Here is a 27,980-nt window from a genome sequence, read left to right on the forward strand (position 1 = left end):
ACTCCATTTAATCAGGTCACTTTTATCCCAGCTATGCCCTCGTTAAAGCGTTCGATGTTGACCTTTTGGATACACTCATCTTCCGATTGATTTGTTGAAACAGATTTCGCTGATGGTACGGTGGCAAGGCTCTCAGCACTTGATACTTCTGGCAATTCCTCAGTTGTTGTCGTTTTCGAACTTCCTGCGCTCTGCTCAACCGATGATATACAGATTGCTCTTTTGTCAACGTTTAGACGACAGGACGTGCAAATGCGTAAATTTGTATTCAATGTGGACATTGGAGCATAACCAGTCGCTTTCAGTTTATCTATGGTGCTTTCGGTGAGATTTCGTAACTCTTTTGAACACTTTTTTTTCCATCAAACGGCCTACAACAGTTGAGAAAGCGGCTACTCATGTTGTTCGTTATATTCCAATAAACAAAATCACTTTTAAGTTTTTACTGACTAGTTTGGTGTCATTTGCTTGACTGAACAAAAAAATTACCATAAGATCTTTAACAACCTTAGTGGTAGTAATTTTTTTTGCTTTTTCGTGAGCATTGTCATGGTATATACCTATCATGCATTTGTAGTTGTTGAAGATACCCGTTTCCTCCCGATCATAAAGCCTATTCTCTAAGAGGTATATTTTTTGCAGGTAAACTATAGACGTACACGTGTATATAAATTTTTGATTTTGCAGCTTTTGTCTTAAAAATAACATTTCTGATATGTTTCTTATTATCAACAGGTTTCAAAACTATTAAAAGAATTTTTCGCCAGTCACGTACAATGAAAATTATGACATTATCAATACTTTTGATCACACAACCGCGAAGTGGACGTAGGACTTGACTTGAACATGCCTTCAAATATATATAATATGTATGTCCTAATCTCTCACATCAACTAATGTGTAGAAAATATCAACGATAACAGCCCAAACATTGATATATGTAATAGTTTTCGTGGGCCATTCAGAAATATCTCAAATACAAAATACATTATATTCCCTTCTTTGGCAAGACCTGTTCATCAAAAAACTACTTCGAACGTGAATATTCAAAAACTTTCCAGGAAGTATCTATCCGGTCACGGACGGGAAGCGGTGGAACTGCCTGTAATGAGCCACCAGTTGGCTCAGCAGGGATGTAGACTGTATCTCTGCCTTTCGACTCAAGGGTTTCCAAGTCCGTACGATAGCGACAGAAGGAGAAAATTATTTAACTCTTATAGCATTGAAAAAAAGCTGTTTGTTTTGGCCTAGTTCAAATAAGTAAGCGGTATTTTCAAATAATGATGTATTTCGCGAGATGATATAAAAAAGACTGAATCCTCTGCGAGCGAATGTACTTTTCTTTTAACTTAATTTTGAATTGTCTCTGCTTCCCGATAGGTCGAACAATCAGTGAACGTTTTGTTTTCCCTTCATTATCGATGCGTTCGTGATGGGTTTCTTCTTTTTTACTCTTGTTACTTGCTGTTGGCGTCTATTTAGTACATCATCGTACAACATCGTTAGTAGTAGGGGACCGAAATACCCGCAGTCGACTCGGGATTTGATGAAATGTTATTGATAATATTTGGCGTGTTATCTCCGATTTTTATATTTCAAAATATATTTCATTATATGAGAGATTTGGACATATAAGGTATCTCTGAGCCCCTTTCCCACTGTTCGTTTTGAAATTATTAATAAAAAAAAGTATATTGATAATCTGCTCATCACGTATAAAATATTATCTTTAGAATATTGGATTTGGCACCCAAGTACAATTTCTAACGCGAAGAGTATTGAAAACTTTGACATTGAACTCTTTAGTAAGACTATTCTAAGTCAGTGATTCTCAGAAGAACCGTTTGCTTTGAAAACATACACTATCTAACTTCATATGTTGTCTATTGTTGTAGTGGACTGTAAAACTTGTACTGGGTGCTACGGGCTGGAGCACGAAAGGAAAGCAGCCTTCATGAGGCATATCCGCCGATGTGTGCTAGTTCTCCGTATGCAGCCAGCAGGACGCGAACTGCCTTAATGCAGCGACCGACGAACCAGTGACGAATTGCAAAAAATTGAGAAAATTATCATTAACTCTCTTGGCCCTGATAAGGGCCGAAAATTAACTTATCCAAGGACAACTGGTTGACCGAGTGAGTTTCTTGCTCGAAACCAAACCCATACAATTTCTTTTATAGCACATTGCAATTCCTTCTCTTGCTTTTCTTCAGCCTGTCTCGGCTCGATGCCAATGCCGCCCGGCCTCGGCTCGACTCTGCGACTGCTGCCGGTCGGGTCTACAGGGTGAGCTGCTTCTGCATCTTCTTCTGCTGCTGTACTGGTTTATGCTTCGGCTGATGCTGGCCCCGACGCTGCCGATCCGAAAAAGCGGATGATGGGTACGATGCTACCTGGCTAAAAGGCTCGAGTGCCAATCTGCTGTCGAATCGATGCTGCTTGCTCCGCTTGTCCCAGTCAGAATGAAAGAAAAAAGAATAGCGTTGCGCTATTTTATGCCTTTTCGGCACACCCAGCGGCAGCTCATTCGCTGGAGTCTATACCAATCAGAAGATGCTAAAGGAATGATGCAAGAATGATGCGGTACCCATATTTATAGGTTCCCTTGAACTCAATGTTTTGCATTGAAAACAGTTTTAGGCCTATTGAAACAATGTTTTCGGATCTTATCAAGTATGGACATGAAAGGAATACTCATAATCTGTCGATTTAGGAGCTTGCCGTATAAATTCGTTCACTGAGATGAACGATATTAACGATTAAAATCTTTTAACACAACGTAACGCGGTCGATTTAGAAATTTTGAAATGACACCCGGTATAGTAAAGAGAGACGTAAGTCCTACGTCAAAAATACGTTCGTAAAAAGATAGGGTTTTGAGATATTTGAGTTTTTGTGACAAAAATGATATTTTTAAAGGTAAAAAAAAATTTTTTTACTGTGCATATTTTCTTAAGAACTATCATTTAGTTCAGTTCAATTAAAGGTAATTGCCTATTTCCGGGGATTAAACCACCCGACTTGGACGTTAATTTACAATGTTATGAAAACTCATATGTGAATATGTACGTTATGTGGAAGATATTGATTTGGAAAATGTATTGGAGGTAACCACTTTCCCTTCGATGGGACTCGAACCCATGACCCTACAGTACGCTAGACTGGTGCTTTAACCAACTAAGCTACGAAGGACCTCCGTCGGCCTTCGCGTCGGGGTTCGAGTCCCATCGAAGGGAAAGTGGTTACCTCCAATACATTTTCCAAATCAATATCTTCCACATAACGTACATATTCACATATGAGTTTTCATAACATTGTAAATATCATTTAGTTGTCTAACTTTGCTGAAAAAAATCATAACAATCGAAAATTCCGTTTTTGCTGTGCAGCTTTTTAAATATTTTTGAACCATTTTCACATACACCCTTTTGAAAAGTTAGCCGTGACTCAATATGAAGATTTGATATCGAAAAATGACGATTTAGATGAAATTGAAAAACTGTGCAAAGTTTCAGATATTTTCGAAATGGTCGCTCAGGATCGACTGGCATGCCTCCGTGGAATGCCTCAGGTAGATCGCAAATCCTGAACTCAAGGACGGTTTGGATAACTCAGGATATCCCAAAACTATAGATAGTGGAATATATAGATGAGTGAAGATAAATCCTCTGCCTCCAAACGAGCTGTCAAACGTGTCTCCAAACGAGCATTACGTCACGATTTCAATGGAAATATTTAGGGCGTCATATGTGCGTGTGCACGGTGAAAACAAAGCGACCCAGCCATGCTTTCGCTCATCTATAGATTCTACTATCTATACCCAAAACCATCTGACCATGCCTCTTGATCTTCAGGAATATGGCATGCACACGGTTGAATACATATCCAAGCTTGGAGCGACGAAAAAGGCTAGCGTGGTAGCTAAAGAACGCATGTTCTGAACTCAAGGACGTTTTGGATAACCCAGAATATCCCAAAACCATCTTACCATATCTCTTTATCTTCTGGAATATGTTTTGGGCATGGTTGACTACATATCCAAGCTTAGAGCGTCGAAAAAAGATAGTGCCATAGCTGTAGGTCGCAAGTTCTGAACCGAAGAATGGTTTGGATAACCCAGGATATCCCAAAACCTTCTGAACATGCCTCCTGATCTTCCGGAATATGTTATGAACATGGTTGAATACATATCCAAGCTTGAAGCGACGAAAAAAGCTAGTGTCGTAGCTGTAGATCGCAAGTTCTGAACTCAAGAATGGTTTGGATTTTTGGCTTTTCAAAAGGGTCTTCATACCTGCTGCGTCAACAAAACTGCTATAATCGAACACGCTAGACTGTGTATATTATTAGACATTAACAATTTCTCTTCCATTGCAGATGCTTCCAAAGGTACCGGTCCCGACCTTGGACCAAACCATGACCGAATACCAACGGGCTCTCCAGCCTATCCTATCACCCCAACAGTTGGAACACACCAAAGCCATCATTAAACAATTCACCGCGCCTAATGGGCTCGGTGCGGCGCTGCAGCAGTACTTGCTGGACAAACGGGAAGCCGAGGAAAACTGGGCCTACTACTATTGGTTGAACGACATGTACATGGACAACCCGCTGCCATTGCCAATCAATTCGAACCCCGGAATGGTTCTGCCCCCGCGGAAGTTCACCACCGTTAACGATTTGGCACGTTTCGCCGCCCAAATCGTGGATCATCTCGTTAGTCACAAGGAAATGTTGGACAGCGGGGGTCTGGCACAGGAACGGGCCACTTCACGCGAAAAGGGTCAACCGCTGTGCATGGCTCAGTATTACCGGCTTCTCGGGTCCTGCAGACGACCTGGCGAGCAACGTGACAGCCAGTACTTGCCGGAGAGGAGGACCGATGAACATGTCGTAATTTGTTGCAGGAATCAGGTTTGTTATTAGCTCACACTTACTGATTGAACAATGTTACAATGAAAGTTCTACTCCCGTAGATGTACTGTCTTCCAGTGAAAGCGGGCGATCGGGGGCGATTGAATGAAGACGAAATTGCTTCCCAAGTGTTGCACGTTCTGAACGATGCTCCGTGTCTGTCTAAGAAAGCGGCCCGAATCGGTCTATTAACGACTGAACCGCGCCCACGGTGGGCCAAAGACCGAAAGCTGCTGCTATTGGAGGATCAGAACGCACGGAATATCGAACTCATCGAGCAGGCACTGGTGCTGATCTGCATCGATGAGCCCATTCCGTTGACGTTCAATGCCAGGGGATTCAATGGTTCTCCAGCGGGGGCGCACTACTGTGGCGGTCGAGACGAAAGCAACATGGCCCAGGAAATGATTCACGGCGGTGGTAGCGAATACAATTCAGGCAATCGCTGGTTCGACAAGACGATGCAGTTGATCATCTGCAACGACGGCACCTGGGGCTTGTGCTATGAGCACTCGCCATCGGAGGGAATTGCAGTGGTTCAACTGTTGGAGGGTATTTACAAGAAGATAGACGAATCACCGGCCAGAGAGGAAAGCGGTTCCCAGGACCATCTACCACCGCCGGAGCGTTTGGAGTGGATTGTTCGCCCGGAGATTGATCAGCGGATCTGCGAAGCGGCACGTAATGTCGATAAGTAGGGTGGGGAATAAATCTGTAGAAAACAGAAATGGTGACTTCGCTTCTTTTCCAGAAACATCGAAGATCTTGACTTTTACGTATATCGATATCGACCGTTTGGGAAGAATTTCATCAAGGCCTGTCAGGTTAGTCCGGATGTATTCATCCAATTGGCACTGCAACTGGCGTACTTCAAGTGAGTATAATATGAACTATGCAAACGCTATAAATCTAATGTTTCATTTAATACTTTCCAGGCTCTATGGACATCTAGTGAGCACGTATGAAAGTGCGTCGACAAGAAGATTTGCATTGGTAAGTACTGCGAGCTGAATGAATATAAACCGTAAAGGTACAACTGCAACGTCATTGAAAGCAATTGTGAATAGGGCTAGTAGAAAAAGGTCGTGATCATCATAAGACAGAGAGCAAAGTGCATTTTCTATTTCAGGCGACCAAATAAAAGTATCGTGGGATTTTGATCAATTTTACATAAAAGGCACTCATGAAAAAATGTTGTGTTTTGTTTTAAAATTAAAATTTCTAAACTATTTAAATATATATATGCAAAGAAAAATGACTAATCAATAAACTAATCCTACCTACCTATCCTGTGAGGGTCGTACAATCCGTATTGTCCGGAGCAAAACCGAATGTAATGTAATATTCAAGGACGCTCGTTCTTGGGACGCCAATCGCCAGTCTCCCTGCACACCGGACGCACGCACATCTTCCTCGATTGCAGACAGCCAACAAGTGCGGGCTCTACACGAAGGCCGACGTCCTATTCCAGGCTTCCTTCTAAACACCACTCTTACGGCATGTGCACTTTATGTTCAGTCTACTATAATCTGCCGTATTTTGCATTTTTGCCTGCCGATGTCTACATTTTTGTACTCTTTGTACAACTCGTGATTCATGCGTCTGCTCCATTAGCCATTTTCCACCACGCCACCAAGTATTGATCGCAGTATTTTCCACTCAAACACTCCGAGAGCTCGATAGTCCATGCTTCATGGCCGTACATGGGCGACTGTGCGACTGTCAGTTCTACCTCGGGAATTGACTCTCCGTAGACCTTCAAGGTTACGTCATCGGCGAAGCTGACGATATTAACACCAAGAGGGAACTTTTGCTACAGAACCCCGTCATACGAAAGGTTCCATAATACCGGGCCCAGTATTGAACCTTAGCGGATGTCCTGCGGCAATAGGAAGGCTTCTCTGACCGAAATCGGTCTCGTATAGTAGTACACGTAGTAGCTTTCCAAAATCCGGCATATGCCAAAATCCGGAAAATTGCCTTGCGATGCAGGAGGCCAGGGACTTGTGGCTCGGGACGGGAACCCGAGTAGACGAAAATAGCTCATTAATATCAAATGTTGATAAGATAGCACAATGAGATATTTACATGATTGATATAAGAGATAAAAGATCAGACGACAATATCAATATTTTGCACTAAAATATCATTAGGAGATCAAGTTGTGCTATTTGTAAGAAGTGATCAATATCATGTGCCATTAGTTTGTTCTTATCCATAGCATATCTTGATGTTCAAATGATATTTCGGTGCAAATTTTTGATATTGTTGCCCGTTCTTTTATCTCTTATATCAATCAAAACCATATCATGTTTAGATATTCTGTTCATGACTTCTGCCCGGGAAGAGTACCTCGATAATAATCCCCAACCTATCCGGGGACCGTTCAGGGGGTGAAGACCGTTCAGGGGGAGAGAGTGGTCTTGGCCATCACTATCCTGTAGGCGTCACCCCACGGATTCGCATTGGCTCCTTCGCATAGGTTGTCGAAACACATTCTCTTGTTAAAGGCCAGTTTCGTAGCTCGAAACACTGCACGGCGGTCCGCAATTTCATCCTACCTTGCATCCCTCGTCTAGCCTTTTAATCGAAGGGCCGAAATCTCGGCACTCCACCAGTGTACCGGGCGTCCGCCATTTCTCGGCAGGGCTTTCTTCAGCATGGTGGCGTCGCACGCGCGTAATAGGACATATACCAACGCATCCCCGCTTAGACCTTCAGTGTTGGCTTCCAGTCTCAGGGCCGCGGTGAAAACTTCGCTGTCAAAGTGATTGGTTCTCCACCCACGGACCTGATAGGGATCCCCGAACCTCGGATGTTGCACGCCATAGTTGATCTTAAAGCGAGTCTAGTGCCAGACCAGGACCGACAATTTTTTTTAATCTTTATTAAAGTGATTTTTAAATTAAAAATAAAGCCGATACAAATATTAAAATTATTTTACGTCCGACAGCTCTTGGAAAACACGAGGGGGGGGGAATAAAAAAAATAACAAGGAAACGAAAAAAAAGTCCAAAATGGGAATAATTGCATGAAAAATTTGGAATTTTAATGGAAAATGATAGCAAAGAATGTTTAGAAAAGCAAAGAATATTAATATTTGTAATATATTTATGCAGTAATGAACTTAGCACAAACTTTATATAATTAAAAAAAACTGGAACTTATTTCCGTAGAAATTTTAGTTTTTATTTTTGGGAAAGTTTTTGCAGATGGACTCTAAACTGTTGAATCCATAACACCAACATTTTTAAAGTACGGCTAGATTCATAAGCTTTTGTTTAAGTTGGATGCAGCTCAAATTTGTTGTACTGGGGCAATGGTCAGGTGTACTTTTGAAATCAGAGATGTGTTGTCTGAACATGGATATTTTATGAAGGTTCGGAATTGCAGATTTCCCGGACTATATGGAATGCATAGGTGACGTTTGAAGTATCACACTCAGTTTTTTTTTACCAGGTTCTCAGCAATTTGTTCAACTTTTACCGAGATTCGCACAGCCGAGCCCCAGCAAACATGTTTTTCGCCGAGATATCTGTCAAAGTTGCTGAAAATCAGCAAATAATTTGCCGAAACCCAGCTAACAAACCTCATTTTTGACGGGATATCAGTTTTTTATTTTTCTGGGCACACGATTGTGCGGATTTTGCCGAGCTGCAGAAATAAAAACTGAGTATGTAGAATCGGTGAAGCCCGTCATATCAGCTCTTCATATCATGCTGACGTTCCTAAAATTATTGAAATGACATGCTACTTGTTAGCGGCATAGATACGGCCTCGGATCAACCACTAGAGAGGATGCAATGGATGTTGAACTTACGCATGCAAGAAGTATGTGTGGATCAGCGGCGGGGGTTTCTGTAAAGGAGGCTATTTCGGCTCACGCACGGCGATTGTCGTCTAGGAGCTTCCCAATCCTTACACGATCTGAGATGTCTTATCAGGTGTCTGGTTGCAGATTTTAGTTTATCTTACTCCAAAAGACGATACACTGAAAACAAACTTGCTTTTTGAGTTACAGCTCCACTTGTTTTATGAAAAATAAAACATTCTTCCAAACAAGTTCTAAAATAAATTTATTACTTAGCTTAGCTCTATTACTTAGCTAATCAAAGTTACACAATTCATGCATTGATATTAGACCGTCGCTCAGTATTCGGTATCCAGTTGTGAGCCCACCAGGCGCGAGCAGTAAAACATAGACATCGGGTGATGAATACTTGCAAATCTATGTGATCCCTGTCAATACGCACCAAGTCTCACCGGTGTAGAACATCGCAGATTTCATGTTAGAGTTGGGTATTCGAGGTTTGGTGCATTGTCTGGACAGATTGGATCACCATGTTCTATGTTGATCTTGGTCCGCTGTCCGACGTTGGCTGGCTTTGGTTTTGACCTTCTCCAATCTTTGCCCGGCTACCGTGGAGTTCGAGTTTGTTGAGTGGGAGCATACGACCAGGTCATTCAGTTTACTTTACTTGGTAGGGCGTTGTGGCGTTAGTAAACCCGAGCAGCACACTTGTCACATACAGGTTTATGTGACTTATGATCGACCAAATTAGACCAAAAACGAGTCACATTAGAGTTGCACCAACTAAATCAGTCATAACTGTGCTACTAGCAGTATCATCATCTCGTTCGATTGCTCTATGGAGATAGACTGCTAAAGAGATCCATGATTTCTTCGACTACGATGAGAAATAGGTATATTACATGCACCCTTGTCTCCCTTGTCTCACTCATGATTCCATGGTCAATCAATATCAAATGGAGGGACTTTTGAAATTAAATGACCTGCTCCAGCATGATGCAAAGCGTGACAGAATGGTTCTCACATGATCGTCCGAGGCGGAATCCTGTCTGCTACCGTCGGAGAATTATCAACATTTCCCTATATCAGAATTAGGAGAGGTAATCTAAACTTGAAGAAGAAGTTGATCAGCTGGATCGATGAGTGACTGAAATGTCGCGTCTTTATCTATCATTATCATATTTGTCCTTGCTCCATTCAGGCATCATGAAATATCGAAGAGGAATTGAATATCGCCGGTTTTTGCGGGTTTCCTACCATCGTCGGCCGGGGAGTCCTCCTGCGCCCGCTTCTCATGTCTGCAGGCAGCAGCATTTGACTTACTTTCCAGACCCGCTTTTAGTTGGTAGGACAAGTATTTAGCTCCTCTGGAAATGTATCAGCTGAAAACGGAGACGATGCTTTCATGAGGCCGTAATAAACGCAGCGCTGACATCGCGTTTGACTATCATCTTCTAATTGGCGACAATGCATTGCTCGGATTCAGCGGTGTCAAGAGAGGCTCAGGCGACGAATCAAAATAGACCGTCCAGAAGATCCAGCTGTGAAGAAATCGTTCGTTGAAGTTCTAAGAACTCGGGTAGTTGATGTTCTTAAAGGTGGCAGCGTAGAAGATAGTCGGGCAGTGAAAAATGCTTTTATCGAAATCTGCGAGAAAAACTTGGGTGAGCTGCTCACTCAGCGAAAATAATGGATTACAGATGTAACCCGACGGAAGATTGAGGAGCGTAGCGTAGGAGCAAACGGTGAGGGAAGTGAAGAATCAGAGAAATAAAGTAGAGTCCGTCAACGGTATGTATTCCTGTAAGTGGGAGTCGGGTGCTGCTGCAGACAGAACAGGGGGCATGGGTGGACTTCCTGACAGATGAAGAAAGGATGGCTGCAGCAACCGGAGGTTATTGCCTCATTTGCTCTTTGACTTGGACAGCTGAAGTGTTGGTTCGAGAACTTCGAACAGCGTCTTCAAGTCTCAGCCAGTGTTCTTCAAAAAACCAGCCATCCGAGGCATACAATTTGAAGTATTGGCTAATGATCACAAAACGTCACGAAACGCTATATTAAAGCCTGATTTGTCGCCATTTTTATCAATTTGGGCGTGTTCAAAATATCTGAAAGCAGCACATAAAGCAGTAAATGTCATCTAAATTGATCGTCTCAGTGGTTGGCGAAAATTTTCAAAAATTGCCTGATTTAATAGGTGTCCGAAATTTAACGTGGACAGGCTTTAGTACTGCAACGCTCATTTATGCTGAGTGAGCTCAAAGGGCTGACCGTCTGCTTTTTTGCGGTATCTCACCATCAGCAGGACCATGTGGTTGAGCGTCAACGAGAACAGCCCCCCAAACTTTGCAGTAGCCGGACAATCGGAAGATTTAACCATCTTGACCATCTGATATCGGCAGATAGCGAAATCTGGATCGACATGGAACCACGAGCTGGGGATAACTTTGCGAGTTACCGACATACTTGGAAACCATACCGAATGTACCACTCGATCTTGAAACGTGTTGAGTATATAGGCAAAGATAACGCAGATGATGTTTAAAATTTTCAATTCGGACGGCTATTCAGCTGGATAGCGTGTGCCGAGCAACATAAAAGCCATCAAATACCGATAACAGTATGTAGATGTTCGAGAACATTGGTGGAAATGGGTAGGCCACATATTGCAAGGGAGCTTAGACGGAATCTGTAAGCAGGAGTCCCCTTAATATGCGTGATCTGATAGGATATAGAATATTTATACAGATAGATATGTATGCTGTTATTTTCATTTGAAATACTCTTGGTGACAAATGTATGGTCTATAAATGACTATTTTGTACCAAGATAAAAACAGTGATGCACATGTTCAAAATTTAAAAAAAAAATTTCTCCCCCTCAATATTTTTGGAAAGTTGAAGGGGGGGTGACATAAAATAAATTTAATATTTGTATCGGCCTAAAGTTCATCACTAAAGGACTGACAAACGTTACGTCAATTCATGACTCGACCCCGTTCCTTCTGAACGTGCTAGTGGAACCATCATTGACTAGCACTGCGTCGAGCTTCGCTAGCGCCTCTAGTAACGCTTGACCCCTTCGATTGGTGCAGCGGCTGCCCCACTCCACTGCCCAAGCGATAAAATCTCCTGCTATGACGACCGGCTTGCGACCCACTAGGTCAGACGATAGCCTATCGATTATCTTTGTGGGGCATATAAGCTACAATAGAACACACCATTGATCTTAGCTATCGCGACACCCTCAGCAGAGGAGTGTACCATCTCTTGAATCGGATACCGTCCCGTCGTGCAAATAGCCGCCATCCTAGACCCGTCCGCCACTCAATAGCCGTTATCGACAGGGACGTTGTACGGGTCGGATAGGAGGGCGACATAGGTCCTCGACTCGTGGTTATTATGCAACTGTGGTACGTGCACGGCCTCTTGTTGTTTGTCTCTCCGATGGGACACGAAGATCCACCCATGGTTACAGGCTAGCTTGTTGCTGGCACAGATGCGGCACTTTGGTGCCTTATCGCATTCCTTCCTCTTGTGCCCTTTCTCAACACAACAATGACACTGGTTGCTACTGTCTGGGCCCTTACAGTTTTAGCTTGTGCCTCAACTCTAAGCACCGATAGCATCTTTCCACTGAAGGCGGCTAGAGTTTGCTCACTGGGCATACTGACCAGCCGATCTTCAACTTAACTCGCTCTATTACCTTACCTGCGTGCCAGAAGCAACAGCCTCTTAGGCGCACAGAAGACCTCACTTCGGCGTCGTCACCCAAGATCTCTTGAGCCAGCTTCCTGTAGTTTCGGAACCAAGATCATTCCACCGGTCTTGGTGCGTCTGACGCTTCGCACGTCCTGATCCAGCGCCGAAAGCTTTTCGGCCGTTCGCATCGATTTAAGGACTTCAGCGTACTTTTCCTTATCAGTTTTCACCAACAAGGCCTCGCCTCTGTCCTTAGTTTCTTTGCGGGTCGAGATACGTTCGACATCCGCTTTGCCCTACTGACCATCTACCAGGGATTTTCGGTCCCTTGTGCCGATGGCACAGGCTGGCTGGTAGCATCTTGCGGCCCGGCGACTTGTGCCTGGTTGGTGCCTTTCGCCTTTTTGGGCCGAGAAGTCACCTTCTCGGGTCGACGCCTTTCGGCGTTAGGCCTTTGTGGTCGCACGTCGTTTGGCTTTGCTCTGAGCGCCTTCGCCGGATTGCTGCCTGAGCCGTTTCGGGTTAGGCGCAGTCTTTTCTTCATTGGCCGTCAGGGCGAAATCAATCGCCTCTTGGGCCATAGTCGCTCCTCCAAAGAAGGAGAAGGCATCTGTTTCAGCACCTTTGTCGGCCTTCTCTCTTCCCACCACCCGCCTAATAAACGCATCCTGTTCTTGTCTTGTGACTCGCCTGGCGGAGCATCTGAAGGTTCTGTTTCAGTTCCTTACTGAAGTTCTCGCTTGCGTTCGCAAACAAGATGATATCATCGAGTTGCTCGGCGACCATCCGCATCCCGGGTAGTGGCCCGCCGAACGTGTTGATAGGGCTATTCCCCATCACTGCTGAAAAAACGCCGGTGCTGCTAGTTGCAGCCTCCATCACTCCACTCTCCACGTCCCTGGGAGGAGCCTCGCCAAACCCCCTTTGGCAAAGGGGTTTACCTCCTCCATGCCTAACGCATCGTCGAAAGAATTATTTTTATTTTCAATCATTGTAATTGGGTTTGGGTTTGTAATTGTAATTCGGCCCCGGTTTTAGGGGACGCCATTAGGACACTCGCCGTTTCGAGTCAGTGTCACCTGGCTCTATTAAGAGAGTAGAATTACGATATCAAAGACAAGGTCCGTTACCACGCGACCAGAATGCCATAACCAGGATCTCACTGGTATTGATCCTGATGTGCCATTTGGCACTCCCCGGGCTCATGTGCGCTTTGAGCGGCCCACGGTCGCTTTGATATAGCCTGCTTGCGGACACATGCAGCTTTTTGTAGAGGTTTAACAGAGCTTGCTGCCAAGCCCCACCACTTCCTAGGCAGGCTCCCCAACTTGCAGAGGCCGTGGGGAGGCGTCATAAAGCCCTTGGACATAGTCCCTGCTGCTCTTTCATAGCGGGTGTAGGATTGCACAGTGGACCACGTCGTGATATTAGGAGGAAAAATTTGTGTTTACCATAATGATAATATTTTAGGATCAAAGTGTCTTCAGCAAAGTCAAAGCTCATTAGTTAAGTTTTATTTTGAAGTTTGTTTCAATAGGGTCGCCCCACTATATTTTGAGATAAAATTTTTAACTTCTATATTTCTAATTTTAGCATTGTACGAAGTTCTAGAAAGTTATTCCTTATTTAATTTTAAGACACTTTGCTGAAAAAACGATTGATGTACGTCGTTCGTAACATTTGTTATGATAATTCTAAATAATTATGTTAGGGTGACCCTAGAAAATCAATATCTTCTGCAAAGTTTTAGAGCATAAAATATACATGTTTTGGTTACATAACCGAGTGAATTCATTGGTGGATTGCAGAGATATCACTGTTTTTCTTGAAAAAATCCATTGTTTTCAAATGCCTGTATTTTTCAATGGGGGAAAAGGGAGATCCATTTCTTCCTGGGTTAGACAGAGGAAGGGCTAAGGATTTTTTTAGCATATTTTGGTATTGGGAAATATGAGGGAATTTGAGGTTTTCCGTCATTTAAAAATTGATTTTATACTTGGAAATCAAAATCATCAGTTCTAGAAGTATTGTAAAACCGAAAATTCCGCACAATTCGTCAAAAACAAAATGTTTACAGTAATCATAATTTCCTTATATATTTCCAACGCATCTTCTATTAATATACCGATTGGTAGAATAACTGTTGAAACAAACTTCAAAATGAAGCTTAAATAATAAGCTTTGACATTGCTGAAGACACTTTGTTCCTAAAATATTATCATCATGGTGAATTTTTTTTTTCCTCCTAATCTCCCGGCGTGGCCCAATGTGCATTGTCTATTATCCGATACGGTGTTTTTTTTTTTCTTCCTAAGCAATGGAGGGGGAATCTGCTCAACAAACATCCTTTGTTGTCCAGGAAGTGCGGGGTTAGGGACCACGACATCGTGACTATCGTGACATCGTGACTATCGTGCCAGCGCATTGCTGGCTTTCCTGGTGGCCTTAACACGCCCTATGTCCTCGGAAGGTGGGAAGGGTCGACTTCGCACCTGCTTCCCTCTGCACGACTGGTATCAAGAATGATGATGCCGCGTGCACCCCAAATTGACCTCTCTGCGACAGGGTCTATTCGCCAACACACAGAGGGACTTGCCGACGCGGTGCCTACGCCTGCCCCAGCCTTGACGAGGACCCCTTTCCGTCCTCGGGCTCGGAACCCGCCCGGTTGCCCGACGCCGCGAAAGCGACGATACCATGTTGTTCTTCGCGCGGCCACTTGGACGATTAAAGGATCGAGTTCGACCACAGAGCATGACCACCGGTATGACCCATGAAGCAAACGCCGATCCCTTGGACCACCTCTTATTTGCGCCTGAACTAGCCATCCTTGAGTCCACGCGCCACCTTCTGTGTAGCTTCGAGACAATTTGGGCGATAGCAGATAAAACGGCGTTCCAGCCAACTTCATCTTTACACATCCTCCGAACTAGGTTGTCCGGGGTAGTGTCCAAACCACATGTGGAAAGCATGTGGACACGCATTGCGTGAAAACGTGGGCACACGAACAACACATGTTCCGCTGTTTCCTCTAAACCTGCGCACACCAAACACTCAGGTGAGGCCGAGCAAGCCAGCTGCGTTACCTGCACTGTGAATTTGCAGCACGCTTAAACGCCGGGCACATCGAACCCCCTATGGGGTGCTTGCTGTTTACAGCTTTGCTGGAACAAATCAAACAATTGGGAGGGTTCGTGCAGCATTGTGCCTTATGTCCCTCCAATCCGCAGCGTCGACAGAGCTTGCTTCGAGGATCATCTCGCCCATCCGGATACGTCTTATTCGACGTACGTCGGAGCCGAGTTCACCGAGCTTGACGTCACTCCTCATCGCCTTCAAGACGTCCGAGTACTTAGCCTCGTCCGTCTTGATGACTAGGGTATCGCCCTTGGATCGTTTGGCGCCTACCCTAGACTTCTTGCTACCCTCATTCGCCTGGGCCTTCTTTTCGGCCCTTGACGTCTTCGGTTTCTTCTTGTTCTTGACCAGGATCCTCCTCTATTTCCCCCTCTATTTCCCGTCGTCCCCCTCTATTTCCCTGATCTGGGGCGGCTAAGAGTTCTCAGCCTGCCGTAACCCCTTACCACCGTCTTTCCTGGGTGGACGGACCTTTCCAGGTCCTTCCTCCCCCGGTTTGGGAGGAACCTGGCCGGGGTTCAGCTTCCCAGCCCACTACCCTTGTTCGGGGTAGTAACCCTCGGCGTTTTGGAGCGGCCCCCAGGGAGCTCATCCCCTGGAGACTGTCTCCCCCGTTTTTGTGTCTGCTCCGTTGGTGCAGTCACCCCAGACGTTCCCGCGAATACTTGAGCCTCAGTCTGGGTAGACTTTGGCACCACTTTCGTCGCTGGCACGCCCTCGGTCGATTCGACCTTGCCCAAATCCGCGAATTCTTGGGCCTCAGTCTGGGTAGACCTCGACTCCACAGATTTCACGGGTTCGCACTTGGCCGTCCCGACCGCCGTTTCCAGCTTGGCGTCCAACATCGACTTTCGAAGTTTCAGCAAGCTCCTCTTGAGTTCCTTACTGATATTATGCTTCGATGACGCAAAGTCGATGATGGCGTCCAGCTGTTCCGTCGCCACCTCGAAGGCCGAAAGCCCATCGCGTTTGCGGTTCATCGCTTTCACAAGCCATGGGCCGTCTATAACCTCTACCGGCGGAGCCTGGGAGATGGTTAAGTGACCCACGCTGCGCACCGAGCTGCCGACTATTGCTTCTGGCCTCCAGGCGGAGACCTGAACAACCCACCTCTTGCGAAGGGCTCGCCTACACTACTACCACTAATTGAAGAATTGACTTGTTTTTCCATTTTGGTCCCACGAGTTGCTCAAGAAAAGAGGTCCACCACGCCAGAGCCCAGCATGACGCGGAAAGGAACAATTACTGTGGAGGGTGCCCAGGTACCCCACATGCTCCGTTAAAGGCCTTGCTCATTATTTCACCCCCCTGGCCATGCATCCCCTCGGCACGGGTCGCTTAACGCCTTGGGATTAGGGGTTAGGGACAACAGTGCCCAGGCTGCACTACCACTACCGATACGGTGTACCAGCATGGTCCACTAGCACTAGAGGCCGGGTGCAATGATAAGAAATTAACCAGGCCACACAGGCAGAAGTGTCTGCGGGTTTCAAGCGCACCTTATCTTATGAGGCAGTGTGCGTCATTGCTGGGATGATGCCGGTAGACATACTTCTCGAGGAAGATGTGGAGTGCTTCAACGACAGGGACTCGCTGCAAGTGCGACGTGTCAAGAGAGCAGCTTCGTTGCTCAAATGGCAGAGAGCTTGGGACACCGCAGTCAAAGGTCGTTGGACCCACAGGTTAATTCCGGATGTGTCGAATTGGGTTAGTAGGAAGCATGGTCAGGTCAACTTCCACCTATGCCCGGAGTGTGTAGGTGAGGTAGAATCGGCAAAGCATGTGATGTTTACATGCCGGTGATTCGATGTTAAACGCAATGCAATGCTGCTTGTCAGCGGCGGTGAACACAGCGTCTCAACAAATTATGCCGAAACTACACCGCTGGTTACGCACACTGGGGCAGCCCTGGTTCAAACATGGAATAAACCTCTCAGCCATTAAAATGATGAAGTTTACCATAGGTATCTTCAGCGAAGTTTCAATATATATTAATGCCGACATTTTGGTCAATATTCATCATTTTTAGCGATATTCGCATAAAAGTCCCAAGCGCCAAATTGGCCAAACAGCGTTTTTTAAGTGTGATTTCTTCAGAGAAGTTGCTTATCACTTAATTTCGATGAACCTTGCTAAAAATTTCAAAATTCCAGAGCGTACTGTGATGATTTATTTGATTATTTTGAAAAGAAAGACCAAAAAATGAAGTTTGATCAGTAATTGTACTTTTTCAACACTTTTACTATTGGATGTTATTCAAAATCATAGATATTGGTAAAATACACGATTCGTGGTGGTTTTCCAGTTAGAAAAAATGATTTTTGGCGATTAATCGTGGAAAAAAGGGTAATTTATGGTATTTTTCACATATGCCGATTATGCGATGGGGCAGAGACGGGCAGCTGTTTTAATCGACAATGGACAGAAAAATTCATGCCCTTTCAAACAAATACTTTTCCTAAGACATGATACTCGATGATTTTTTTCAAAATTAATTTTACTGAATGCCAGTACTGATGCTATTAAAAATACCTCCTAATGATTTTCGCTTAGTTAGGAGGGTAAATAATTGAACAACATGGTACAATGAATTAATAAGAACTTATGAGAACTATAAGAACTAATTAATAATTATAAGAACTAATGAAATATTGTTATTTCCCCTTTGGAAGATATTATTTTATTTGAAAATATGTATATACACCCAGAAGAAAATGGATAAAGATTAGATTTGTAAATATTGTATGGATTACTTTTTGTTCATGAGCTTTTTATATTAAACAATACCAGTATTTTCATATTCACTTTTAGCAAATAATGTGATATTTGTAAAAGTGTCCTATTAGAGTGGGGCGTCGAAGCCATTCTGGGTCCTGAACAACTGTGCAGAATTTGGGACCGATTGGTTGCTTCCTCGCTTTCCGCATCGCGTTTGAAGTTTGTATGGAAATTAGTATGGGAGAACGTATATTTTTGCATTTCTACTACTAGAGGTTTCAGTTTATCGTAAACCAAGTGGCACATTGCGTTAAAGTATAACCCAAAGGATGCCGGAAAACTTTGCTGAAGAAGGCACGTTGCTGGAACGTCCACGAAAAAAGTTATAACGCTTCGAACATTGAGTGTTCAAACCATATGCAAAAAATCATTTATTCTGCCAGCACTGCCATACTACGTTGACCAATAATTTAACTGAGTGTTATTTCAAAATAATTGATCTTATAGGGCTTTAGAGCTAATGGGAGCTATCCGGAATCATTTTACAAAGAAAAAAATCCGACAAGAAGGAAGATGGGTTTTGCCTTCCGATAACCATAGGTTGTCTGGTAGTGCTGGCAGTAACATTGATTTCTTGCATATGGTTTGAACAATCAATTTTCGAAACGTAATAACATTTTTTGTAGACCTTCCAGCTACGTACCTTCTTCGGAAAAGTCTTTCGGCATCTTCCAGATTATATGCTAACGTATTGAGTCACGTGACTGGTGATAAATTGAAGTCGCTAAGAGCAAAAATGTAAAAAAGTACGTTTTCCCATACAAATCTCCATGTAAATCTAAAACGCGATGCGGCATGCGAGGTTGCTACCAGTCGAGCCCATATTTTGCACAGTTGACTGGGGTCCTAAAACGATTCAGAAAAACCTTGATCTCACTTGATCGGACGAATTTTGCATTTTCCATACAACTGCGCCCCACTCTAGTGTCCTATGTATTTGCGAGTTTTCTTATATTTTATAAAGAAGTGTAACAGTAAAATATGAAAAATACAAACAAAAGGAAAACGCAGATATATTACACTTTTTGCAAATATCACAATGCATAGTAAAAATAGTACATATGTACTGGTATTCAATTGTTTAGTATATAAAAACTAAATAAAATGTCCATATCATTTCTTTTTTATTTTCTTCTAAGTCGATATGAATATGTCTTACAAACTTTATCTTCCAGAGGGGCAATAATAATATTTCATCAGTTCTTAAGTTAATGTTTATGTTATATGTTAAACAAAAGCGATGCGAATTTTAATTTATTTCATCGTACCATGTTGTTCAATTATTTACCCTCTCAACTAATCGAAAATCATTAGGAGGTATTTTTTATAGCACCAGTACTGGCATTCAGTAAAATTAATTTTGAAAAAATCATCGAATATCATGTCTTTGAGAAAGTGTTTGTTTGAAAGGGCATGAATTTTTCTGTCCATTGCTGATTAAAACAGCTGCCCGTCTCTGCCCCACCGCATAATCGGCATATGTGAAAAATACCATAAATTAGCCTTTTTTCCACGATTAATCGCCAAAAATCATTTTTTCTAACTGGATAACCGCCACGAATCATGTATTTTACCAATATCTATGATTTTGAATAATATCCAGTAGTAAAAGTGTCGAAAAAGTACAATTACCGATCAAATTTCATTTTTTGGTCTTTCTTTTCAAAATAATCAAATAAATCATCACAGTAGGCTCTGGAAATTTGATATTTTTACCAAGGTTCATCAAAATTAACTGACAAGCAACTTCTCTGAAGAAATCACACTTTAAAAACGCTGTTTGGCCAATTTGGCGTATGGGACTTTTATGCGATTATCGCTAAAAATGATGAATATTGACCAAAATGTCGGCATTGATGTATGTTGAAACTTCGCTGAAGACACCCATGGTCAATTTAATCATTCCAATGACTGAGAGGTTTATTCCATGTTTGAACCAGGGCTGCCCCAGTGTGTTACGTCTTGAACAAACCAGCAGCAGCGCGTGAGCTATTTTGATCGGGATTCCGCAGAGAGCGGTCGAACAAGATTTTACACAGAGTGGACGCATCAGAGCGAACTCAACAGCACGAAGGCGCTGGTAGCAGTAGTAGAGTAGAGCGAACAATGACTGGCACCTGCACCCCAACCGAACCATTGGCTTTAGATCCATCAGAGTACCGGATCTCAGTGTTTTGGTATTTATGTCGAATCCTTCCGCTAAAGACCACCTGGGCTCGAGTTGGGTTGGTAGCTTTCCGCAATTGCGCCTTGATTGACCAGCCAACTGTTAGACTCTTGGCCATCCAGTTACACGGCCCTACTCGGTGGAGTCCAGCCACCGGGGGAAGCTTAGAATTGACCACCGCGTTGAGGGCGAAATTTGCTTGAGCCTGCAGGAAGCAAGTTTGCCCTTCTCCATAGGTACGCTCCAAGAACCCTAGAGTAGAGTGGGGCAAGAGTGCGCGTGGGGTAAGAGTACGTTTTCGTTTTTTTGAAGTAATAAGAAAAGATAAACTAGCAGCACTGCATCAGTTTGACACGTATTCTGGCCAAATATTATCATGTGTAATTGTGAACGATTTGAATAAACAACAAATGAGATATGGAGTTAGATATTTTTTTGGTCATTTTGCTAAAAATAATTGTGTTTCCGCAACTAGTATTTCATTACCATACATATGTTCAATCAGGTGAACGTTATACCATTCTGATAGCCTATTGTATAGAGCAGTTTTATGGTGCATAACACCAATACTATTGGTTTTCCAAGAAGTCAAAACCATTACTTGAATAATTTTTGGGACTGTGGGGTAAAAGTGCGCAGGAACCGGTGGGGCAAGAGTACGCATATGAATCTTCAAGTTATGATGTCAAACCCGTATCTCTGGCCGAAATAATACTTCTTCCAAAGCGTAAAGATTCACTACTAAGAAAAAAGAGACAGAATTTGAAATTATCACAAGTTTTTAGGATAAGTTGAAGTAATTCGGTGTTAGAAAGGACTTAGCGAACAAAGCACAGAAGCGAAATAATGAAATTGTGTTAGGACTTGATGTACAACAAAACGTAATACGAAAACACAATTTCATCTTAATGATAATTTCATTTAATCAAAAGAAACATTCATAAATTACGCAACGTTTAGCTGGGAGGGGTTGCGAGGTGTGTGAGGATCCATATAATGTTTAGAGGGTTCATACAAATAGTGTAAGACAGGGGGGGAGGGGTGATGAAATAGCCAAATTTTACGTTACGTGATTGGTGGACTTTCTTTAAGGAAAATGCCTTTGTATACCCCACGCGTAACCTGATATATATTTTACCTCCGTAGTTTTTGTATATAAAAAACAATGGTTTTTCGTATGAAAGTGCACATCTTTAGGACCCTCCCCTTTAAGAGTTACGTAATCTTTAAACATTCCTTAATATATGCTCATTAAACATCAATTAAATGTTATTAACTCTTATTGGTGTCAATATATACTTAAAGCACATGATTGGATAAATGCGTACTCTACCCCACCTGATGCGCACTTTCACCCCACCGGTGGGGTAAGAGTGCGTTTTTCACTTGTCTTGCAATAAGGGTTCTACTAAAACGAATAACAATAATTTCAATATTTTTTCCACTGAGTAACATAAAGGAAGAGTATATGAATCATCGACACTGATTTGATATGCAGAAGCTTGCTTCATAAGGGCCACATGATCGATTGAAAACTAAGTGCGTACTCTTTCCCCACTCTACTCTACTGCTCTGCATCCAATTGTCGCTGCTAATTTGAATCTTATTGGCAAAACACCGCCTTCAGCACATGCAGCTAGGGCAGGAGTTGATGGGAGGAGCCCAGAGATGGTCCGGATGGGTGGTAGGTCATTTGGCATAACGCCGTTTGCCATAATACTATTTGGCATAAAGGTCGATTGGCTTAATGGTCGTATGGCATAATAGTTGAATAATCATCAATTTCGGGATTAATGCAACATATGTTAAGTTTTTCATAACTATTGTTGCTTTTAAATCATAAGGGAGATGCTGTTTTTAAATATTTTTTGTACTAAAGAATGTATGTGAAAATCTCTTATCGAAGACATTTGTAGTGTCCATTAAATTTCTATCACATCTGCTTTTTGCGCTTACCATAGTTTTGCCTCTGAGTCCGTCACAAGATCGATATTGACATGCTACAAAAGACGAACACTCGAGCAACAAAATTGTAAGTGTTTAAGAACAAAAAATATGTTTATGCGAAAAAGGCAATGAAAATAATTCTACAGGAGATATAATCATCTGTTTTAAAAGCCTCTTTGTCCTGTAAAAATCAAAGCAGTATACGCTTCCTTCTTCAATAACATTCCACATAGGATTCAGAAATTATTCTTTTTTCAGTTCGTTCATTTGTTCGGTTTAAAGCAAAAGCATGTATGAATGCATTTCCCCGGCAGAAGACAAGAGAGGATATGATTTATTCTTTCATTTTGGGCATTTCCTCGGTTTAAGGCAAGGGGAGATATGATCCCTTCTTTGAAAGGAGGCATTTGCCCGGTAGAAGTCAAGATAGCATGTGATGCCTTCTTTCAATTTGGGAATTTGCTTAGTTTTAGGCATGCATTTATTCGGCAGAAGGCAAAAGGGAATATGATTCCTTCTTTCATTTAAGGCAATTACTCGGTTTAAGACAAGGTAGATGTTATCTCTTCTTCCATGTCAGACATTTGTTTGGATTAAGGCAAGGGAAGATTTGATCCCTTCTTTGAAAGGATGCATTTACCCGGTAGAAGGCAAGGCAAGAGAGAATATGATGCCTTCTTTTAATTTGGACATTTGCTTGGTTTAAGGCAAGGGGATATATCGGCACCAACATTTCAAAAGGGCGAAACTGCTTTTGTAAACAAGAGCTTCTCACATATTATGATACTTCATATTATGATACTTTCTTTTAAATAATGCATTCATTCGGCAGTAGGCAGGAAGGGATATGATTCCTTCTTTTATTTTGGACATTTGCTCGATTTAAGGCAAGTGAAAATATTTTCCTTTTTCAAAATGGTTCATTCCCCTGGCAGCTGGAAGGGAAGATATGTTCCTTCTTTGAAGTGGCGCATTTACTCGACTGGAAGCAAGAAAGGATATGATTCCTTCTTTCAATACAGGCATGATCACTTTTTTCAAGTCAGATATTTGCTTGGTTTAAGGCAGGGGAGGATATGATCTTTTATTTCAAAGAATCGATTTGCCCGACAGAAGACAAGAGAGAGGATATGATTCTTTCAATTCGACCACTTACTTGATTGAAGAAAGCGCAGATATTTATGATCTCTTATTTCAAATCATGCATTTACCCGTCAGAAGAATTTCTGTATGTTTTACTGTTTTAGAAGAGCGCGACAATGCGATTCTTTCTTAAAAACACTTTTAATAACACATGTGAGAATGAGAATCCTTTTCCTAATAAAAGGAAGAAACGCACAATGGGCAAGTTTTCTTACATACTTTTACATTGTTAACAAAAACAAAATCAATGCAGATTCATCTTGCTAATTGGTGTGTCAACATTTGAAATGTTCCCGTTTTGCATATACCAGGAACACACCGCTGATTGCCATAAGGGGCAAGCCAGAGTAAACGCGACGAGCGATGCGACGCGACGCGACTCACGTAAAAGAATAACAATCATCATCAACAGGCTGTCAAATTGCACTGTCGCGTCGCGTCGCATCGCACGTCGCGTTTACTCTGGCTTGCCCCTAAGGAATAGAGTACCTGCGATCACCGATCCCTGCGGTACGACAGTTTTCTCCTGCACTACTTTGGAACTATAGTTTCACCAACACCTGACTCGTTCGTCCATCCAAAAAGTTCCGCAGTAATGCCAGCGTGTTTCCAGTGATGCCCCATTTCTTAAGCTTTTCCAAGTCCAACGCAGTCCATGCCCGATTTTAGGCTTTCTCCAGGTCAAGGAATGCAAGCTCGTGCCTACGACGTTGGATACGGCGGATACCGACAGCACCTTGAGAGGCAAGCTGCTCACATAGGTAATCATCTTTCATGCCGATGGCGTCGAAGTTTATGACAACGCACTGCCGCTTATTTAGTTGAGGGTGTCCAAATACCTTGAGTGCGGTGGCATTGGGCCCATGGTTGCCTTCATCCTGTACTGAGTACTGAGGGTCCATATACGCCGATATGTCCAGTAAAATCCCCGTTATCCAGTTTGTGCCACAACCGGGACCTTCAGTGTCTTCAGGGCGTATGTGTTGGACGCTCGCCAGAGCCATGCTGGCAGAACGGGTGGAGAACTGTTCACGAAGAATTCACATGCGACGTTTCTACGCGTTTGTTTAGTACCGAAAATACAAGAGGAACCTGTAACGGTCACTTTCGTCATAGTATTATCGAATGCAACTGTTAAATAGGAATGTTTGTTCAGGAAAAGTCGGAAAAAATAACAATCCAGTTTGTTTCAGATGAAAAATTATCGTCTATGAGTCCCTTTTTCTTTGATAGTGGAACTCATTTGCAATCATTTTTAAGATGGGACAAGTAGGCTTGATGTTTGTTCCTCTGTTCGGGCAGAGGTCACTTTCTCTGTTTAAGCAGAGGTCACAGATAAAGCACTTTTTCTTTCTAATTTGTTTCAATAAAGTAACCAATTCTTGGCTTCATCCACCTAATGCCAAACTTAAATCAAACAGCTAGCTACACTTTTGATAAAGAGATGCCGTATACGGGCGCCCCATGCCATTGGGATTTTTTCTTACGTGAAATTGAACCTACGACCTCTTGCCTATGATGCAGAAGCGGTAGCCTTATGACCAGCAAGCAGGCCTACTCCTACGTTAGGGCTTATTATAGATAGAAAAAAACAGAAAAAAAATCGCTAGGGGAACTGGGGGTGGGACGCCCACGTTAAGGAAAATGCCATTTTTATCAATGAAAACCACCATTTCAGCCAGTTTTCATCAGCGCATACTGAAGAACAGCATATCTGCGACTGACTACCGATAACAGATATCTAATTGTCCATTTTATTGCACAGAAATTTGATTTTTAAAAAGCACCCGATTTTGAAACCATGCGGGGTGAGATGCGCCAGTGGATGGGTTAAAACGCGCATGTGCTTATCGTACTGATTTTCATTTTAATTGCCTACATTAAGGCAATTAACCGAATGTTTCAGCTGTTTCGGTCATACGAAATGAGCATGGGCGTAATGCCCCACACCGACCTCGACCACCGACGAAGTTTGAAGGCCCATAAAATCGTTTTAAAACCATTTTGACGACGATTTCGTGTGGAACATAAAGAACACGAGTAAGCAGCATGGCTCATGGCTCAATTATTAATTTATCAATGTATAACAGCGACAGAAAGACTAAATTCCACCGAGCTAGAATTGCATCAAAACACGCAAAATCGTTTTTCGAGTTTTCATGTATAACTAGAGAAAATCATGAAATATATGTATCCAATGGCAATATTTTTCATTGCTTTATCGTATAGACTATTGAAAATTATCAAAATGGGGATATTTAACCTTATTCAGGGGTGGCGCGTTTTAACCCCTATGGGCGTGCTACCCCCACTTCCCCTACAAATCTAGAACATCGCACATTACCACTTCTTATTATTTTATTACCGTTATTCTTCGCTATCCAATGGCAGGGACGAGTGGACTGCATCCGTTCAGCCAGCACGGAAGCGCTCGACTGGGCCAAAGCCATGTGCCAAGGAGAAGGAGCCAACGTGACCCTCGAAAGCGACAAGGAAGAGGACTACTGCAGCGGAGCACATGATGCTAAAAAAGTAACTTTCAGTATTTACAGTGTATGTAGCTATAAGATTCCTATTACTAATTAACCCTTCAAACGCATTGGATGTACCCTACAGCTTGAAACCATGCAAAATTTGAAGTTTTCATACTAATTACAATTGATTCGATCATTTCTTAGAGAGACAACTTAAGGGAGTTGTTCCGCTGCGCAGCAGCTCGTCAAACGGAGGTAATGGTTCAGAATATCTTAGGGCATGGGATCGACATTCATCTGCTGGGGCTGCGGGAGGCATGTCGGGAACAACAAGGATCGCTCCACGAGCTCTTCACTGACGAGAGCTACAAGATTGTTAACTGTTTCCTCCTCTCCACTAGTCAGGTACAACACGGCATCTGTGTGTGTCAACGTCATGAGCACAATGGAGCACCAATAGCACAGCCATTCACCGTAAAGCACCAACTCGGCACCTATTTGCACACTGAAAGAAATCGTCACCTTAATGATCTATCAACTAATCCTAGTTCTATTTTATTTTCCTCAACAAGGTCGCCTGTTCGACAAACAGCTTCATGGGTTATGGGCCTGTGACTCCGCACGGGTACGGGGCATCCTACAATCCACATCCGAACGAGATCATCTTTTGCATTTCGGCGTTCTTCTCGTCGGACAAAACTAGCGCTTCGCGGTTCGCCCGCTCACTCCAGGACTCGCTCGATGCCATGCGCGATTTGCTGTCGTAAGCTTGCCCGGCATCGTGAACTCACAGGAGGCCTTACTGTGGGAACCATCGGTTCACTCTATGCACTCCACCAGCAGCAAAATGGTATCGCAGGAAGATGAGAAGCTGCACACTAAAGTAAAGTGACATTTTAAGTAGAAGAAACAAAACATATCAACATTACGGTGTTCAACCAAGCACTAGATCGCATACATATCAACTAGTTGTGAGAAATTACGAATGATTTTAGGAGTTTAAATGACCCCGGTCTGGGTTAAGGGGGTGGTGCAATCAAGCCACTTCTCGAACGCCATTACAGGGGATCCAACCAAAGAAACTGAAACATATCATTAGCTTGTAAGATGGAACTATACACTTAGAATCGAAATCACGATAAATCTAATATTGATTAGAATAAGAGTTGACTATCTAAACATTGCACTGATTATGAGCTTGTTATGAAATATTTCGAGATATTTAACTTGTTGAATTGATGTTTTGTTAAATTTGAAGGGTTGAGTTATTCTACTTCAACTGCGTGTAGTAGCAATATTGAAAACACTATTAGACATATATTCATGATACAAACATGTTCTGTTCAGTTTCACTATTTTACAACACTATTTCAATATTCATTTCGCCTTCAACATTGAGAAATTTAGAAATGGTAAAGTGTTGCAAAATAATGAAATTCAATTAAACAGAGGGAAGTGGTGTATTAGATGTGATTTATTTTTCTCAATGTGGTTAGGTTTTAAACCGATTACATATATTCATAAGATGTTCAAATTTATCTTTATTAAATAATCCTGAAATTTAAAATCTATTGTTATACTCACCCAAATCTATGTTACGTTCCTTACCCTAGTAACATTTTGGTTTTATGCTGGTTTTATGACACTCTTGTAGAGTAAATTATGGTCTTCAAGGGCGTTATAAAACTAAAAATGTTACTTGGGTAGTCTGATTTAGCATGAAATGCTCAAATTGAAATTCATTCCAAATGAACCAAAATACACCTATGCATGTCACCTATGATCGAGTATTTGATCGCCCGCACAGTAAATTCTTGTCCATTTAGTGAAACAAAATCGTAGTAATGGCAGTAGTTCGTAAAAATTTGGCATCATCAAACAACCACCGTAAATCATAGACATTTTTT

General features: G+C 42.6%; 1 protein-coding gene across 1 annotated transcript in view; it reads left to right on the top strand.

Annotated features, from left to right (window-relative positions):
• LOC134204473 (choline O-acetyltransferase) overlaps window positions 1-27,674 on the top strand; it is a 216,408-nt gene extending 188,734 nt beyond the window's left edge. Inside the window, exons 3-9 of the mRNA XM_062679294.1 lie at window positions 4,378-4,914; window positions 4,977-5,608; window positions 5,666-5,788; window positions 5,850-5,907; window positions 25,991-26,131; window positions 26,278-26,478; window positions 26,646-27,674. Of these exons, the coding sequence (XP_062535278.1) occupies window positions 4,378-4,914; window positions 4,977-5,608; window positions 5,666-5,788; window positions 5,850-5,907; window positions 25,991-26,131; window positions 26,278-26,478; window positions 26,646-26,840 (1,887 nt within the window). The 3' untranslated portion in view covers window positions 26,841-27,674. The remainder of the gene's footprint in view (window positions 1-4,377; window positions 4,915-4,976; window positions 5,609-5,665; window positions 5,789-5,849; window positions 5,908-25,990; window positions 26,132-26,277; window positions 26,479-26,645) is intronic.
• The last annotated feature ends 306 nt before the right edge of the window (window positions 27,675-27,980 follow it).

Source organism: Armigeres subalbatus, chromosome 1, assembly GCF_024139115.2.
Source record: "Armigeres subalbatus isolate Guangzhou_Male chromosome 1, GZ_Asu_2, whole genome shotgun sequence".
NCBI classification, from domain to species: Eukaryota; Metazoa; Arthropoda; class Insecta; order Diptera; family Culicidae; genus Armigeres; species Armigeres subalbatus.